This window comes from Notechis scutatus, chromosome 5, assembly GCF_049901735.1.
Source record: "Notechis scutatus isolate UNSWTSFEM ecotype Mainland chromosome 5, rNotScu1.2, whole genome shotgun sequence".
NCBI lineage: Eukaryota > Metazoa > Chordata > Lepidosauria > Squamata > Elapidae > Notechis > Notechis scutatus.
Window position 1 is genome coordinate 31974032 of NC_142013.1, and position 19440 is coordinate 31993471.

Here is a 19440-nt window from a genome sequence, read left to right on the forward strand (position 1 = left end):
TTTCTCTCTGTGCCTTCTTTTTGATGTGCCTTTCGATTCTTTATATAAATGTTTTCTTCGCATCACTTCAGTTTTGGTTGATGACATTTAAAGTTCTTTCCATAATAATTCTGTTCTCTTTATGTGTAGTAATCATGTTAGATTGACATTAAAAAAAACACTGACTAGTTTTCCAGAATTATACTATAACTCCCATGAGTCATCAATAACATAAAGAACATAAACACCAATAATTTAAGGAAATGTATTTATTTATGCATATTTATATTTATTTGTATCCTGCCCATTTTCATGGATTCAGGGGTATAAATAAATAATACAGTTCATGTAGAGCACATCAAAGTAACTAGAAGACCTCCAAGATCCCTTCCAACTTTGTTGTTCTATTCTCTTCTAAATCATTATATTTATTTATTTTATTTATTTATTTGATTTGTCATAATTGTTTACTACAGAGTCGGGTATAAACTCTATCTTGCTTGGATTTTTTTCTGAGCTTGTTACATTACAACTTAATGACTCCTCACAGACTCACAGACTCTAGACATGTGTCAGAAACCCCATAGCATCTTTAGAATAGCTTGGGGTGTCAGTTGATTGTCAACACATTGATTATGCCTTACTCCAAATTTATTTATTTATTTTATTTTATTTATTTAATTTACAAGATAATAGATATAGGTATAAACATGAGTAAGAATACAGGAAATAGGTACGAATAAATGGGGACAATAGGACAGGGACGGTAGGCAGGGACGATGGTGCACTTATGCATGCCCCTTATAGACCTCTAAGGAATGGGGTGAGGTCAGTCATGGTTAGTTTGAGGTTAAAGGAGTGAGGGTTAGAGGATATAACAACAGAGTCAGGTAGTGCATTCCAGGCATTGACCACTCTGTTGCTGAAGTCCTACTTTCTGCAATCAAGTTTGAAGTGGTTTACATTGAGTTTGCATCTGTTATGTGCTATTGTATTGTTGTGGTTGAAGCTGAAGTAGTCATTGACTGGTAGGATGGATAACCTTCCCCTGTGGATTCACATAAGAAAAATGGCTGGTATCTGTAGACATATATACTGGAACTCAGTCATCCCTCCCTCACATACATTAGTTAGAACCATCCATTTCAGAAAAAGGATAAACATTGCAAAATGGTACTTTCAATATAAAATCTTTTCAAGTGGTTCAGAAGGATCACATCAAGATATCACATAGAAGCAGGAGGCTCTATGTTGCTATCAGAGGTTATGTACTAGAGCAACTAATGCTGTTTCTGTTCTGAACCTAGGACCAAATTTCAACTAGAAGGTATCATTTCCTCTTCTAGGATGCTCTAAAATTGGAATCCTAACCTCCTTCTTTAGTATCTTATTGAATTATTGAAATCAATTTCAATAACTGTTTAAAAGCTTTAATATTCTGATCAAGAAAGGAAAGATTAGAGATTAGTCATATATTAGCAGTATTTCATCATATAAGTGTAACCATATAAAGTTTTGCTTAAGAGTTTTGTGAAAACACAATAGCTGACCTGTTCATATTCAATTATCTTAATTTTTGTTAATCGTGTTGTTAATGTTAATTTACATGTTTATTATTTATTGTAAACTGCTCAATTTACTATCAATTTGGATAGTGAAACTGAGGCCATAAAAATTTAATTAATAAATAAACCTTGTTTTTTCTGTACACTAAAATTATTAAGCATTTTTAAATACCTTGTAGAGAGAAAAAGTGATGTTTGTGCTTCTTTTTTTTTAATCCATGTAACACTGTGGATGAAGCATGTGAAGAGAAGGAGAAAAGCATGAAAATATAGTTGTAAATTCCTGTCATCCTGCTGGATTCCTTTCATTTATGTAAGCAGCCAAAAATATAAATGCTGGATAGTGCAGTGACAGAAGAAAGAAAATATGCTGGTAATCAGTATGATAACACAATATGTGTGGCGGGGCTGCTTCTAGTCCAAATGATACCAGTCATAAACCTAAACCTACATCTTATCTGTTTGCAATTTGCCTTTCATCTATCTTTTATCAATAATAATCTTTGTTTTAAAAAATCTGATATATTTTGTACTGTAAAATCTGAAAGCACATTTATGTCAGGTGTCAGCAAATAGGGATGAGTGAACTCTGGCCCAGTGTGGACATCTAAATAAACTTCCCTTGCTGCCCTGTGCAAATGTGAAGCAACCAAGGTGGGACAGAAACATGTCTAGAGATATTTAATTTGGAACCACTGAAAAATAAACCTGTATCTTAGTTTCTTCAAATTTTCCCCACTGAACAAAAAAGCAAGGGACAGCATAGTTCCATGTCTTTCCTGAGTATCCTCCTCTGACAATATACTGTACATTCATTGATAAGGAAAAGTTCTTCTATACAAGGCACAATCTTTTAATCAGGTAGAGTTGGGGACTAGCTCTTTGAACAGTTGAGAATAGTAGGATGAGAATATGTCTTGGGATGGTAGGCTAGATAACCTGGTCAAGTGGACCAAATATCTTTGTAATTAATCTAAAGGGCTGATGTAAAGTAGCAAGAGATTCTTATACTGAATTCTATTTCTTCTGAATTCTATTTCTTCTGCATTGGGAGGGTAATTGTTAGAAATTTATGTTACACATCAGTGCAAAAAACAATTTTGATAAGTTTACCAAATCTTGAAGGCTTTATTAGAAAAAAACTTATCTTTGCAATAGACATATGTAAAACCATATTATAGGTTGACATATTTCGTGTTGTTTATTTGCTTACTTACAGGCTCTTGAATAGCTTATATATTCTAGGTATACAGGATGAATAACGATACAGGAGATAATACCGGAGATGAATAAAACTCCGTATTCATGAATCTCCAGATTACAGGAAGGAGCAGCAGCAGCACCCACAAGACATGTTGAACAATTCAGGTTTTTTATGGCTTTTTGAAAACCCAGCAGTTTTGGTGTCTTTCATCCTGTTCCCAGTCTATGTTGTTTCAGCTGTTTCATGTGGATTTGTTCCATAGTACCTTTATTCCTTGTACTTTACCTACAAAAATAATTAAAGCTTAGAAAAATACATACTTGATCTTTTTCATTGCAAGATATCTGTATTTCTGAACATGCAATAGGTAACCCCTAAAGAGATGATATATTTACAATGGATTTGGCAGCTTCCCACAAGGAAACTCAGTGGAAAAGCCAGGAAGTTGGAAATAGCTCCTGCTGCTTTTTTACACACCAGTGATTATTCAGTTTAGGTAAGGAAATGTCTCTGAAATATATTAAAGTGGTTCTAGTAATGATTAAACCTTATTCAGATTGAAGTACAGCACACCTGCAGGGCCAAATGTTGCTGTCCATGATTTAGAAAAATCCTGATGCTAAAAAAAACCCCATTCTTCTAGCAGTCCAGCTCTGGAAAGCATCCTATAAACTGAAGCCTTGATAGTGTTAATTTGCTTGTTTCTGAAGCAATATTAATTTGCAATTCCCTCCTCTTGCTTTTCTATAAGGAAAAATTAGCAAATTTATAATGGAAAATATTCCACACAACTCTTTAGATCATTATGCTGTAATTTAGGTACAAGCTTGATATTTTAAAAAGAATATAGAGGGTGAGTGTTTTCTCTGAAATGACTGTCTGCTTAAGTTTAGTCTTCTTTTGTTTGACAGTCCTGCAAATTATTCTGCCTTTCAAAAGATCTTTTTTTCATAGATAAAAAAGTTTCCTAGATTTTTCAACAAAAACATATTATTCCCATAAAAATAAAATTTAAAATAAATGTATGCTTAACATTCACCAACTAAGAATGTCATTGCTAGACAATGTTAGCAAGCCCTACATATCTTTACATGTCTGAAAAGTGTAACATAAAAATTGTCAAGACTGCTTGTCTCCCACAATCCTGAGACTAATGATATTACTTCAGCTTTAATTTAACTCCCTTTAAAAAAATTGAATGGATATTTCTGAGCCTATTTGGCAATGGTCTACTGTCTATTGGCTCTCACTTCCTCAGTGAGTTTCTGTCTGCAAATGTGTCTGTTAATTTATAAATCTACTTACATATGGTAACAGGATAATCTTTTCATCTTCTTTAACCTTATTTGCCTCTATGAGTTCTCCTCCATGATTATTCTTTATCATCCCAATGTTAACTATAAACTTTTTTGTGATTTCTCTGAAGCTCTAAAAGCATTTCTCACTTCCCCTTCTTGGTTTTTTTTTATTTGTTGTTGTTTTTATTTTAAAAATTGTTCCTTGTACTTTCTTGCTTGACAACTGAGTTCAGCTGTTGTACATTCTTGTTGCCCAATGTTTCCCCCGGTATTATACTACTAGCTTGCTATATAATCAACATGTCTCTATTAAACTATAATAACATTTTTCTTCTGTTTTCTCATTTTTTCTTTATGTCTTCTCTTCTTTTAACTCTTCAAATTCACATCTCTAAAAATTATATGTGCGAGATATAATATATATTATATGTGAGATTTTTCTCTTATATTTATCTGAATATATTTTTTCCTGATCAACTCTTTAATCATGCTTTAATTACTGCCAATCTCTTAAAAGTTCATTTATAATATACATTTTTTCAAAAAATGTTAGTTCGTACAATTAGTTCAATACAGTTGAATACAAGACAGTTCATAAACCAGAATTTATTTATGACCCGATACATATTTTGTTGTATAGATAAATACTCTGGATTTTAAAATCTATATCAGCTAAGTTATCACTACTAACTGCAATTGTTACAATGGGGTATGACTATTTCAATTAACTTGAACATGGAAGAGCAATTTTTTTGTAAATATTCTTCTTTCTTTTGATCAACTGTAGTAAAACCGATGTGTCAAAAAGCTTATATCCAGCCATTAAAATTGCAGAATATAAAAATTTTGATTCAGGGAAAAATTATATTTATGTCAGCTTTTCTCTTGAGAATCAATCTAACCAATTTTTTTCCAGCAATATTGCTCCTATTAATGTCAAATGTCATATTTCAACCACTCTTTGTCATTACCCTAGTAGAATTCCAGGGAACTATCTCCATTGCCCATGAATATCTGTTAGAAAGGGCTTGAAATGACTGATTAATTTAGTCACTTCATAATAGTGAAAGGGGTTTGGATGTCAAATAAGTGGAATTTTCTTCTGATATCATATAAACTATGGAGGATTCATAATGTTCACAAAACAGACTATTTCTATCTTTAAAATAGTTATCAGAAGAGGTTTCTTTTATCCATATGTGATGTATGCATGCTTAAAAATGTATTTTGCTGATAGATTATTGTGACATACGCTGTTTAATTTATAGTGTTATTTCCGCCTTATATAAAATGAAAACTTTTATTTTTTTAAATATATTCTTTTATTTTATTCTGGCTAAAAGCAACAACTTTCCAAGGCAGACTACAACTATTTATATATATAAAGAACATAATGGAGCAATCTTGAGGATGTGTCAGTAAATTACATAATCATCCTAATTAGTGGGATAGAATAGAATAGAATAGAATACTTTATTGGCCAAGTGTGATTGGACACACAAGGAATTTGTCTTGGTGTAAATACTCTCAGTATACATAAAGAAAAGATACATTTGTTAAGAATCAATAATCATAATGTACAACATTTAATGATAGTCATAGGGTACAATCAACAATCAAATCATACTAGGAAACAGTCAATATAAATCGTAAGGATACAAGCAACAAAGTTGCAGTCCTACATCCACAAGTGGGAAGGGTGGGTGATAAGGAGTGATGAGAAGATTAACAGTAATAGTAGCTACACTTTGTAAATAGTTGAACAGTGTTGAGGGAGTTATTTCTTTAGCAGAATGATGGCTTTCGGGGAAAATTTGTTCTTGTGTCTAGCTCTGGTGTGCAGTGCTCTATAGCGTCATTTTGAGGGAAGAAGTTGAAACAGTTTATGTCTGGGATGTGACGGATCTGTAAATATTTTCACAGCCCTCTTTTTGACTCTTGCAGTATACAGGTCCTCAATTGAAGGCAGGTGGGTAGAATTGTTTTTTCTGCAGTCCTAATTATCCTCTGAAGTCTGTGTCTGTCCGGTTGGGTTGCAGAACCAAACCAGGCAGTTATAGAGGTGCAGATGATAGACACAATAATTCCTCTGTAAAACTGTATCAGCAGCTCCTTGGGCAGTTTGAGCTTTCTGAGTTGGCACAGAAAGAACATTCTTTGTTGTGCTTTTTTGATGATGTTTTTGGTGTTAGGTGTCCATTTTAGGTTATGTGATAAAGTAGAACCTAGAAATTTGAAGGTCTCTACTGTTGATACTGTGTTGTCTAGTATTGTAAGAGATGGTAGTATGGGAGGGTTTCTTCTAAAGTCTACCACCATTTCTACAGTTTTGAGTGTGTTCAGTTCCAGATTGTTCTGGTTACACCATGAGGCAAGTTGTATAACCTCCTGTCTGTATGCAGATTCATCGTTGTCTAGAATGAGACCAATCACTGTTGTGTCATCAGCAAACTTCAGTATTTTAACAGATGGATTGTTTGAGATGCAGTCATTGGTATATAGGGAGAAGAGAAGTGGAGATAGCACACAGCCTTGGGGGGGCCCTGTGCTGATTGTACAGGTATCGGATGTGATTCTGCCTAGCTTCACCTGCTGCTTCCTGTCTGTTAGGAAGCTTATGATCCACTTACAAGTATGTTCAGGTACCACTAGTTGGTTTAATTTACTTAGAAGAGTGTCTGGAATGATGGTATTGAATGTTGAACTGAAGCCTACAAAGAGGACCCTTGCATAAGTATTTGGAGATTCAAGGTGTTGTAGGATGTAATGCAGAGCCATGTTAACAGCATCATCTGTCGATCTATTTTCTTGGTATGCAAACTGCATGGGATCTAACAGCGGATCCATGATGGTTTTCAGGTGGGACACCACAAGCCTTTCAAAGATTTTCATAACTACAGATGTTAGAGCAATTGGTCTGTAGTCATTCAGTTCCTTGATGGAGGGCTTCTTTGGCACTGGGATGATGGTAGAACGTTTGAAGCAGGAAGGAACATAGCACATCTCCAGTGATCTATTGAAGATTCGGGTGAAGATGGGGGCCAATTGGCCAACAAAGACTTTTAAGCAAGAAGGAGTTATCTTGTCTATTATTATATTATATTATTGTACTATATTATTATGTATTTTGTAGATTAAAGTTCTGAGTTTCCCTAGAAGAGAATGATCACACTAGATATTGGCTGCACATGTGTCTTATTAGCAAAAATATGCCAAAAAGGACTGGCATTTCCCTTCTTTAATATGTGACACAGATACAACTAATGCTGGTAAACTATTTTTTTTATTGCTCAATTGCTTAAAGATAATAGGTATAAGTAAAAACATAGTTATGAATACATGGATACATATAAGAAAAATATATATAAAAGAAACAATAGGACAGGGACAGTAGGCACGTTGGTGCGCTTATGCACGCCCCCTACAGACCTCTTAGGAAAGGGGTGAGGTCAATAGTAAACAGTCTAAGGTTAAAGTTTTTGGGGTTTGGGGAAGAAACCACAGAGTCAGGTAGAGTATTCCAGACATTGACCACTCTGTTGCTGAAGTCGTATTTCCTGCAATCAAGTTTGGTGCGATTAACCTTGAGTTTGTATCTATTGTTTGCTCTTGTGTTGTTATGGTTGAAGCTGAAGTATTCATTGACAGGTAGGACATTGCAATGTATGATTTTATATACTATACTTAGAATGGACTGAAGGCAGCATAGTTGTAGGTTTTCTAGGTCTAGAATTTCAAGTCTCGTAGCATAAGGTATTCTGCAACGAGTAGAGGAGTGGAGAACTCTTCTTTTGAAATATTTCTGGACTTTCTCAACTGTGTTAATATCAGAAACATAATGTGGGTTCCAGACAAAAAGGGGTCTCCCTTTTTGAAGATTGGGATGACCATGGCTTGTGACCATAGTTTTGGCAAGGAGCTGGTCCTGAAAGATTTTTCAAAGATTATGCTTAGAGGTTAGGCTATGGCAGTGGGTAGCTTTTTTAAGAAGTAGGCACATATTCCGTCCAGTCCAATAGATAGAGATGGTTTTAGATTGCATAGTGCTTTTTCAACATTGTCTTCTGTAAAATCGATATGTATTAGATCATTGTAGTTGTCTGTGGTTAGACTAGGAAATATTGGGCATGATCCATTGCTGTTTAGAAATACTGAGCCAGAGAATGTGTTAAAGAGGTTGGCTTTAATGGTGTCATCGTTGCAGTCTTTACCATTAGGTCCTTTCAGGGGTGGGATGGACCTTGAGTCTTTTAGTTTGTTGTTTACAAAATTGTAGAAAGCGCAGGTGGAATTGGTGCGTAGAAGGTTTTCTTCTTGTTTAATGTGATAATTGGTGCATTCAGTCTTTATCTGGTGGCATAAATTTTTGTATCAGCTTTTGAAGTTGGCAATGTGACCAGAATAGTTTTTCCACCAAAGTGATTTTTTTTGGATTGAAGCTTCCTTATTGTTATGGGTAATTTGTTTTTTCTGGTTTTGGGAGTTGTTATTGGTACATATAGTTTGATGACTCTTTTGACTTCAAGTGAAAATATGTTGTAATGGTCTTCTACAGTATTGCATCCAGTGAATAGAAATTGCCAATCAAGGGATGAGAGATCGTTGTCTATTGTGTAGAACAGTGGTCCCCAACCTTTTTTGTACCAGGGACCAGTTTCAAGCACAAACACTTTCTCAAGGACTGGGGGGGAGAAGGGGGGGAGAAGAATCCGAGTTTGGTGGTTTGCTTGCAGACGTTTCATTACCTGACTAGGTAACATCTGATGTTGTTACTTAGTCGGGTAATAAAACGTCTGCCAGCAAACCACCAAGTTCAGGGAGCGCCTTGGCCCTGCCTCCCTCAGCCCCATCCCTCAGGTGTCTCCCTCCCTCCCTCAGGTGTCTGCCTCGTTCCTCTCTCAGTCGCTCTCTCGCTGCTCCACCAGCCCAGGAAGAAACTGCTTCAAAGAAACCGGGAGGGGTGGCTTTTCCTGTCGCCGCAGCTCCTCCAAAGCGCTCGGTCACCCCCACCCCACCCACCCGCGCGCGGTTCAATCCACAGTGCTCCGTTCTGCCTGCCTGCCTGCCTGCCTGCCTTCGTTTCGGAACAGCTTCGGCTGATAAAAAGAGGCGAATAGTTATTATTCTCAGCCGAAGCTACTCCGAAACAACCAGACAGCCAGGCAGGCAGAACGGAGCACTGAATTGAACCGCGCGCGGGCGGGCGGGGTGGGGGTGACCGAGCGCTTCGGAGGAGCTGCGGCGACAGGAAAAGCCACACACCCCCGGCTTCTTTGAAGCAGTTTCTTCCTGGGCTGGTGGAGCAGCGAGAGAGCGACTGAGAGAGAACGAGGCGGGAGGAAACCGAAGCTGCTGAGCCAGAGAGCAGGACAGGCTTCGGTTGCTTCCTCCCTCCCCTTCTTTCATTTGTGTCCTTGATCCCCGATCCCAGCAGCATTCACCGAAGGCGAAGAAAGCCGCCATTTTTTAAATTTATTTTTCTTTGCGGACCGGTACAGAGTGCTCCACGGACCGGTACCGGTCCGCGGCCCGGTGGTTGAGGACCCCTGGTGTAGAAGACAGTTGTTATTGATGTGATGATATACCAATGGAATGGAACAATAAAAAGCAGATAATATTGAGATTAGTGAGTGACTGATAAAATGAAAAATTACATCAAATATTAACGCATGTCTATTCTTATGGCAAATATAATCTTAAACCATAGCTGATTTGATTGTTTAAGATGAAAGAGGTTCTGAATGTGGTAAAGAGGATCTTGACAGTGTCAGAAGTAGATCTTGGCAAAAATAGAGATGGGGTGGAGGGAAAGGACAGATGAGAAAGAAACAAAAATAAAAGTAGAGAAAGCATGAATCCTACACTTGAATAGCATTAAAGATGATTTAATCTCCCAAGACAATAAATGGAAAGTAGACTTCAGAAAGAGCATATGGAAACTGCGTATAAAAATAATTACATTATTAACTTCCAGAGAAGTACATAAAATTACACTAATGGGAAATATGTAAACATACACTTAATGGAATGACAAAGCAAAAAGATCTAGATGAGAAAATTGCCTGTAAAAAATAAATGTAAAAAGGATAATGAGAAAAACTTTTATATATTGCATATTCAGGGGAAAATAGTGGAAAGTAAACAGTGAAAGGAAGAGAAAAGAATTTTGTGGATTAAAGCAAGATTAAAAATGTATACAATAAAAATTGTTTTGGAAATGACTGAAGATTTGCTGCTTGCTGTTTAATTTGGATGAAAGAGTGGGTGTTGCTTAGAAATAGAAAGTTCTTGGATCCAGAAGGTAAAGATTTGATATTTGTGTGGCATGGATACCTATGGTATGATAAAGCTAAGATAAATGTAGACTTTAAAAACAATTATGTGAGATAAATATCGATTCAGTTTTTGCTTTATGGCTTTCAGCACAATTTTATAGGTGAGAAATGACGGTTAACCTATTAAGATGTATTAGAATTTTCTCGAGGGGATTGTGAAGTGAAATCTGGAAAACATTTGATAATGTAAAGATATTCTTGCCAATGGTTTTCTTATGTACAATTGATAGAAAGGTTTAAAATGGATAAAAGACTTTATAGTTTGAACAAAATAAGTCTACATTTGAAATAGTATTATGTGCTAATAATCAGCATGTTATTGCTAAAATCTGAAATATGAGATAGACGAACAAGTGAAAGAAGAAACAAATCTGTACTAGACAAATTATTTGGAATTTATAAACGTATATTTTATCATGTTTGGTGTACATGTAAAAGAACATTTATAAAAATTCAAACATTTTGCATACTGAGTTGCAAATATACAACTCAGAACTGTGTGGTTATATAAATCTGATAAATAAATATGTTGAAATCCACTGCTATCTTCTCAATACCTTATTGCAAAACCAAAACCAAGTCTTTTCTGAACAATAACGATTCAGTAAGTATTACAATAACTCTGTAAATTTAGTTTCACTCTGGTTTGGAAAAAATCTAGTACATGTTCAACATGTTCTCTTGAAAATTGTAAAACATTAGCTGTTGACATAGGGATTAACTTTTCCAAAGACTGCCTTTTCACACAAAGTAGCAACTATTTTTTTTTAACTCTGGATGTTTCCAAACCTGTTAAATGTTGGAATTATATAGTTCAATATGTCTGACTTAAAAGTAACTTTTAAAATGCCAGAATCAAGAATTAATTACTTGATCTATTATTTATCATTTTTCCTCACTGGTAGATCTATATATTATTATTCAGAATATTTAAATGTCTACATCACTATCATCACTCTAGAATGGTGTTTACTTTTACTTTCCATTTTGTTAACATAATTGAAATATTTTCACAAGTGATCAGTATATTAATATATGTCACTTGCTTTGTTACACACTGTGCATGTTCCAATCTGTGCTTCTGGCTGTTAGGATTTTTATTTCCAGACAATCCTCTTCCCTAAATCTTGTTGAATATAATGTGGTAATAATTATAATATTTTATATTTCATGTCTGGGGCATAGTTCACAGCCATTATGTAGAGTAGAAATAATTTAATTTACAACACCTGTCCTGACAAGCTTCACAGCTAATGCCTCATTCCTAGTTTAAAAAATTGGCTTTGTTCTTCCAAATCCCAAATCATCTATAGTATTACATGGTCTAATGAAAGACAAAAATTGAAATAATATTTATGCTAGAAAATGTTAACAAAATGTCAAATGAATGTCACATTCATTTGCTTCTCCAAGCAATAGCAATTATCACTCATTCAATGTTGATCCAAACACACACATTTAATCATAAAGAAAAGGGTGTTTCAAACCATTTGGGTTTGATTACACAGCTGGGACCTTTAACGCACACTAAAAAAAATATTACTTATACCCATTTAAAAAACCCAAATAAGGGGACAAATTTTGAATTTGGTGAAGTTTAGATTCAATTATCTAAATTAAACCAATTCAACTTAAGAAATTGGTTCAAAACATTATATGGATTTCATCACAGTTCAGTACAGTACTGAACAGAGTATTAGGGTTGATTTATATACTTCTGTATATTAATTTTTTTCTATTCAATCTCAGAAAATTGGCCTAATTGGTCTCTGTCTAATTGACCTAAAATCTTCACTATTTCAGTGCATAAAAATAGTAATTATATATGAAATGTGATTCCATCTTAAGCTACCGTATTTCTAAGATTAATAACACAAATACACTTTTTGTCTAACATTCCCACTATTTGGAATCAATATGGATATTAAGGACTATCAACTTTTCACACATGGGTTCATGCCACAATTTGTTATAGAGAACTGGTATATTTATTGATTGAAATAGTAGATTGTTGATATATGTTACCTGTCAATATCTACCTGAGGAGGAGTATACTGTATACTGATATACTGTAAGGCAAAGAAGGAAGTTTAGTCAATATTTATGGAGTTGTTTTATTTTGCTTTTACATTGTATAATTGACAGTGTGATATATGAATTACTGTAAGTAAAATATTTTAAAAAATGAATGTAAAGGGACACACTATTTTGTCTTTTGGAGAAATAATAATAATAATAATAATAATAATAATAATAATAATAATAATAATAATAATAATAATAATAATAATAATAATAATAATAATAATAATAATAATAATGGCTACTATTTTTATTCCTTTTATATCTCCATACCCTCACAAAATATCCTAAACCATCAAAATTCATTTTCAAAAATCCCACTAAAATTATATGGCAAAATGTTTCAGTTTTTATTTTGGCGATATATAATACAAAGATTGTATGCAACCCATCCAAAACTTCCGCCAAATTTCAGAAATGTGCATGATACCTCACCATTGCAACAGCTCTAAATTTCCTGGAATTCTTGTTAAACAAATCTATTTTTAAAATGCAGCCTTAGAAACAAGAGGGTTGCTGAACTTTAGAATACAGGGATCTCTTTCTCTCTCTCTTTCTCTCTTGGGTTTTGTGCATGTATGTGTGTGTGTTGTATACTTTTCTCATGTATAACTTGCCACATTAAAATTTTCTATTTAGCAGCAACTTTTGATGCAGGGCAACACATTCAACTCTTTATGGCTGCATGAAATTCTGAGCTTTATGTTGGTTAGTCTTGATAAAAGGTGATGAAAAACATACTTACATATTATTCTTGATGATGGTAATACAATATTAAGTAAGATGAATAGGATAGGTTCAATACCTGTCTTCCAATTACAGCACATTCAGTAGTTTTTCTTTGCTTGTTACTGGCATTGAAATATCACTGCTGGAAATTCCCAACCTCCATTTACTTCAGCTATTTTATTATTGAGAAAATATTATAAAGTTATCCCCTTCTCCTTGCTAGTTATATCAGCATTAACTCATGCAGATTATTCTTATCCAAATTTATTTGCTATTAGGAATAGAATAAAGGAGGAATATAACGTGATGCTCATTATTGAAATAAAGGCTGAAAACTGCATATAATAGCTTACCGGGAACCAACAATTATCTGCAATAGAATCATGAGTTTTTGATTGAATAATTGATATAAAATTCTATTCTATTCTATAGTTAGAATTCTGACCATTCAAAGCATCAAATGCAGTATCATATCCAGTGAACAAATTCCAGATTAAAGTATATTTGCCAAAGTATGTCTGCCAAATTTATGCCTGAAGGCTTTCTGCAAAAAAGACCGCATCTCTTCTTTATGGTCAACTTTTCTAAGTAAAAAAAATCATTGCAGTAATATTGCTTCATCATAAAAATAACATTAAGAGTTTTTATGACATTTTTATATCTATTCTTCTTAATATTGGAGTAATTTCTCACTGGAACAGCCACATGGGCAGATGTTTTCCCTTGTGCGCTATTCGTGCCATAGTCAGAATAACTGAATCTGAACTATAACTGAAAAGACAAATGTGCACAATCCATTAGCACATGACAAAGTCCTAAACTTTGGATGATCTTTTGGAAAGAAACATCAAATGGTATTTGTTAGTGATGGCTTGTACTACTCTTTAATGAAGATTAAAGATGTGCTAAATAAGTGAAGGAAACTGGCATAGATAGACAGGCATGGCTTCCTGTCATTTGTTTTATTTTTTTAAAACAAAATCCTATATTGCCTATTTTATTCTCTATGGATATGTCTGAGAGTATAGAGAAGCACACAATAGCATATGCCTATGTATTAATTAAATGTAGTATGTTTTATTTATAAGCAGTTCTAGACAAAATGACATAAGCAGTTCTTCACAAACTGAAATTTATATTGTACAAGTTAGTAGTTCCCACAAATAGGATTAGTTCTTCCATTGTTTCATCTGCTGTTATGCACAATGGAGAAATAGTTGGTGAAGAAGATGGTAAAATTGACTTGTCTGATTAGGGACAAAACAAGAAACTCACTCATTAGTGGCTGTAAAGGCCTTATGGACCTTTTGTTGAAGAAAGAAAAATAAAATTTTGGTTTATAAGTTTGATGCTTGATATACTATGGAAATAAGGAAAATACAATGTAATATTATAGAGAAGATAGAATAGAAATGCTACTGTTAAGAAGATCAAAAGTTGCTTCTTTATAATTTGTCTTTTCTTTCCCCCCCTTTTTAAATTTTTTATATCTATTCAGAATTTTTATTTATTTTCCTTATTTCTTCTCTAAAAGGTGTATTGTTTTTAACCTGTTAAAATTTTCTTTAATAAAAACATTATTTCATCTGCAGAACCAGTTTGGCCATCAGGTTAGAAAGCAAAAGACAGAGAGTTCAAGTTCTGCCTTAGCCATGAAAGCCAGCTTGGTGACTTTGGGCCTCTCACTCTCTCTCAGCCCAACTCACCTCACAAGGTTATTATTGTGGGGAAAATAGGAAGAGGAAGGTGTGTTTGATATATTCACCACCTTTGTAAAAAATAATACAAGCACTTAGCAATCAGACTTATATACCACCCCATAGTGCTTTATAGCACTCACTGGGTGATTTACAATTTCAGCATATTTCCACCAACAATCTGGATCCTCATTTTACCAACCCCAGAAGGCTGAGTCAACCTTGAATTCCATCAGGATCAAACTCCTGGCTGTGAGCAGAGTTAGCATGCAATACTGCATTCTAATCACAGCACTACCAGGGCTCAGGAAAATATTTCTACATCATAGCCTAAACTAAATGACATTTGATTTTATATTCACTTTCTATACTTTTGATGGTCTCTGTAGATTGGAACAATAGTGTTTCAGGTCAAAAAAATCTAATTTGCAATCTCCTCATATATAAGTGGTATGTTTTTCCTTTTTTCCTGGTCATTAAATTACGCACTAGTGATTATATCATCTTTAGTTAATATTCTCCATCTAGTTTCCTTTTTCCTCTCTTTTTCTCCAGGTATTTTCCCATTATCTTTTGCTACAGGTTAGTGGCTATCTTATATTCCATAAGATTATTATTTTTCTCACATTCTCAACTCTGGTCATCTCTTGTCTGGATTACTACAATGCACTCTACTTGGGACTACCCTTGAAATCCATTCAGAAGCTTCCGCTGGTGCAAAGCGTGACAGTAATACCAGTTGTTGAGGCCCCTAGATGGCTCCTATTATGCCTCTTTTCCTCAAACTTCATTGGCTATCTGAGAGCAGTTCAAGGTGTTGGTTATGATCTTTAAAGCCCTTAATAGCATAGGTCCAGGCTACCTGATAAACTTGCTTGTTGGTCTAGGACAAGCCTATCCTACTCAGGCTGGCAGAGTGGTCCTACTATGAATCCCATCAGAACTCCAATTATCAGGATCTGGGAGAAGAGTCTTCTCTCCTGCAACATCTATCCTTTGGAACAACCTACTTTCTAGGGTAAGATCTGCCCCCACTCTTCTGAAAACTTGGCTCTACCAATCGACCTGGGGACCAAACGGGGGAGTTCCATGCTGGAGCTTGGTGCTGGATTGATTCCAGACTTCAACTCTCCCCCAACTCACTTTGCTTACTATTCTCCACCCATCTATCTTCTTAGTTATAATGTTGTATTTTTGCTGTTTTGTTTTTCATTGTTTATTTCATTGTTCTATTTTACTTACATTCGGTTTAAACTCTTTTTATGTATTTTTTTTCCTTTTTATGGTTGAAGCCATCTGAAATAGTCCCACAGTGAGATAGGCGACAAATTTAATAAATGGGTAAATAAATATTTCTAAAAGATGATAGGTTTAAATATTGTAATGTATATACTTGTAGATATTATCAACTGATATCTAGAAAATTTATGTTTGTTTTTATAAATTTCTTTATTTATTCATCACATTTCTATACCTCTCATCTCATCTAAGTGACTCTGGGCAGCTTACAATAAAAATTTGAAAAAGCTTATTATAGTGTCAGATTGTAAAAAATCATTGCCTAATTATATGGGAACAACTAAAGAACTTGCTATGATCAAAATAAACTTGACTGAGAGGTTTTTTTAATCATTTATTTACTAACCTTAAGTGCACGTAGACGGAGAAGAAAGATTGCATAACAGTAAGGAATCTAGAACAGTTTCCCTCTTTGTTTTTGAGCTTGGGATGATTTAAGTTAACATTATAATAATTGTATGATTACATAAAAAAGAATAACCACATTCTTATTTAGCACAAGTTAAGACAAAGTAATATGTCCTTAAGTCCCCTTTGCAATCATGTACTCATGTTACTTACTGCAAAACAGTAAAAAGAAATTTGAGTTAAAAGGTTTGACAACACAAGAATTTTCCATTCTATATCTCAAATCCATGAAATGCTTATTGTTTATAATGTGGTGCAATATATAACATAGATGATAGAAAATAGATTAGATAGATAGACAGACAGACAGATAGATAGATGTAATAGATTGGTAATATCAGGATTCTGGTTATGAACTAGCATTGTCTATTAAAAGTTAATTATGGAATATGCATTTGATAGAGATTGATAACAAGCATTTTAATGACAGCAACTAGAAACTTTCTTTAGAGGACAAAGAAAAAAACATACACTTTTATTATTTTGAAAGAGAAAAATGGATGTTCAATTTATTTATCTGCTTTCGTAAAAAAAGATGATGTGACGCTGAAAAAAAGATCTGCTTCTAGCACTAAGTCCAAGTAAGGCTATAAAAATTTCTCACAGAAATCTATTTTTCTTTCTGGAAAGCTAAAAGTAATCATTTATATTTATAAATATATTCTTATAAATTAATGGTAGTTCCAAACAATTAAAACATTATTTTTAAACTAAAGAATGGGTAATAATTGGTGGTGTAGACTCGTAGTGTTATCTTTTGCAAAGACCAAGAACCAATAATGTAAAAGGATGGTTATGTCATGTGTACATACTGTGTTTCTCCAAATATACGACCTACCTCCAAAACAAGCCTTAGCCTGATTTACACGCCTGTGCCTAATATAAATCCTAGTCCAAAAAAAGCCCTAGTTAAGCCCCACCCTCCATCTGGTTGCACAAGGTGGGGCAAGGCCCAGGTGTAAAAATCAAGTTAGGGCGGGGGGGTGGGGGGATGGAGCTGCCCCACGCACCCTCGTACCTTAGGATCACCACATACAAGCCTCCCACACATCAACACGTCACGAAAGAGGATGGAAAGAATGAAGCGACAAAGTAAGCTCCTATATAAAAAATATGCTTTATGGAACTTGACAATGGAACATATGGAAATTGACCATGAGATCTCTGTACCATAACTGTCAGGCCTATGGCAAAGGAAAATGAAATAGAAAAGAATCCACAAGAAGGAAAAGAAGAATAGATAGTCTGTATTTCCTATCCAGATTCCTTTATTCATTGTGACTGCTTGTTTTCTCTGAGGTAAAATAAATGGCCTTATGGAAGAAGACTGAGATTAGAAGTTAATTTATTCTAATTTGTTTGAATCACCTGTTTAGTTTTACAATCTTACTGAAGGAATGGAGCTTAAGTAGGCATATTGTGAGCCTCTTCTGCCACCTAGAGACCATTACATTTTATTTTAAAAGCACTCTCAAGCCCAAATTTATCAAAACTCAAATTACAAATCTTATTAAAATTATCATGATTACAGCATGCAACTTTTTCACATTGTCAATCACAAGGAAGGATGTAACTCACATAATTTGTGTCCTGATATAAAATTACATATTTCTTCTCTTTTCCCTACCTTTGCCTATCTTTTACATCCTTAAAGATTAAACTGCTCAAATATTGTTTAAGATTAAATATGAAATCCTGACTTGGGATTCCCATAATGGCATTTGTTGTTGCTGTTTAATGATGTTATTGATATGGCTGAATGTCTATTATTATTATTATTATTATTATTATTATTATTATTATTATTATTATTATTATTATTATTATTATTATTATTATTATTATTATTATTTATTATTATTATTATTATTATTATTATTATTATTATTATTATTATTATTATTATTATTATTATTATTATTATTATTATTTCTATTTCTGACAAACCCCAATAGAATCAGACTGGATTCGTGAAGTGGCTGCTGACATACTGTAGAAGCAGCCTATTTTTAACCTGCTGTTGCTCATCAAAGAGGATAAAGAGTTTCATCTGACTTTGGAAACCTTATAACATATTTTTTCACAGATATAGAACAGAAGGCTTGGAGAAGAGACTTAGAAATCCTAAGTAACAAATATATGTTTGATTTAATCCACAACTTGATAATTCTTCAATATCTTCTTTGTTTCTTTTAAACTGAAAGAGAAGCAGAATCTCTGTCCCTTGATCTTCACTCTATTATGCTCACTGTTTTAATAGTCACTTAATAAGAGCTTAATCTGTTTAAGCCAAAGATCCCGAATGACCTAATTGTTCAGGATACTTGGTTTGAAACTACTCTTAGTAACATACCGTTGATGTAAAACGACTGGGTAAGAAGGTGAGCGGCAAATCCTTTTACAAGTATTTAATGAAGTCTATTATTCCATACCACAATATGCCACTCAATTTAAAACCATCTGAGCAAAATATAGATATGTTATTTTAAGAAACATTACAATATTCCTTCATGGTATTTACTAATTTCAGGACTAAACTGGGATCTTTTAGATGAAAAAGCTTGCAATGATAACCAAAAGTACTAAAATGTTTGACATCTAAGGTAATTTGTCTGCCAAGTTGGGTGCTGGACGTTGCAGAAACACTGCTGTCATACATTTGGCAATTTTCTGATACTACTGCAGAGTCAGTTTAACCTTCCACCACCCAATCTCTGCCCTTTTGGACATCTTGCATAATGGCAGTCCGTGGAAGTGATTTTGAGGCTACAATAGAGGCTCAGGGCCTTCAGCACTCTCACTCAACCAAAGCTGCTCTCCTCCTCCTTCAGACCCAGAGCTGCT

At 34.2% G+C, this 19440-nt stretch overlaps 1 protein-coding gene and 1 long non-coding RNA gene across 3 annotated transcripts in view; both read right to left on the bottom strand.

Annotated features, from left to right (window-relative positions):
• Positions 1-230: 230 nt before the first annotated feature.
• LOC148130435 (uncharacterized) lies at positions 231-2636 on the bottom strand. The gene is made up of 2 exons (XR_015749794.1): positions 454-2636; positions 231-393 (listed from the first exon to the last, which is right to left on the bottom strand). It is a non-coding gene; the product is annotated as an uncharacterized LOC148130435 (long non-coding RNA).
• Positions 2637-2647: 11 nt separating this feature from the next.
• Positions 2648-19440, bottom strand: part of IMPG2 (interphotoreceptor matrix proteoglycan 2) — a 75008-nt gene continuing 58215 nt past the window's right edge. For both annotated transcript variants that reach the window (XM_087966480.1, XM_087966479.1), the window contains one exon: positions 2648-3033. In XM_087966480.1, coding sequence (XP_087822606.1) covers positions 3016-3033 — 18 coding nt within the window. In that variant the 3' untranslated portion in view covers positions 2648-3015. The remainder of the gene's footprint in view (positions 3034-19440) is intronic.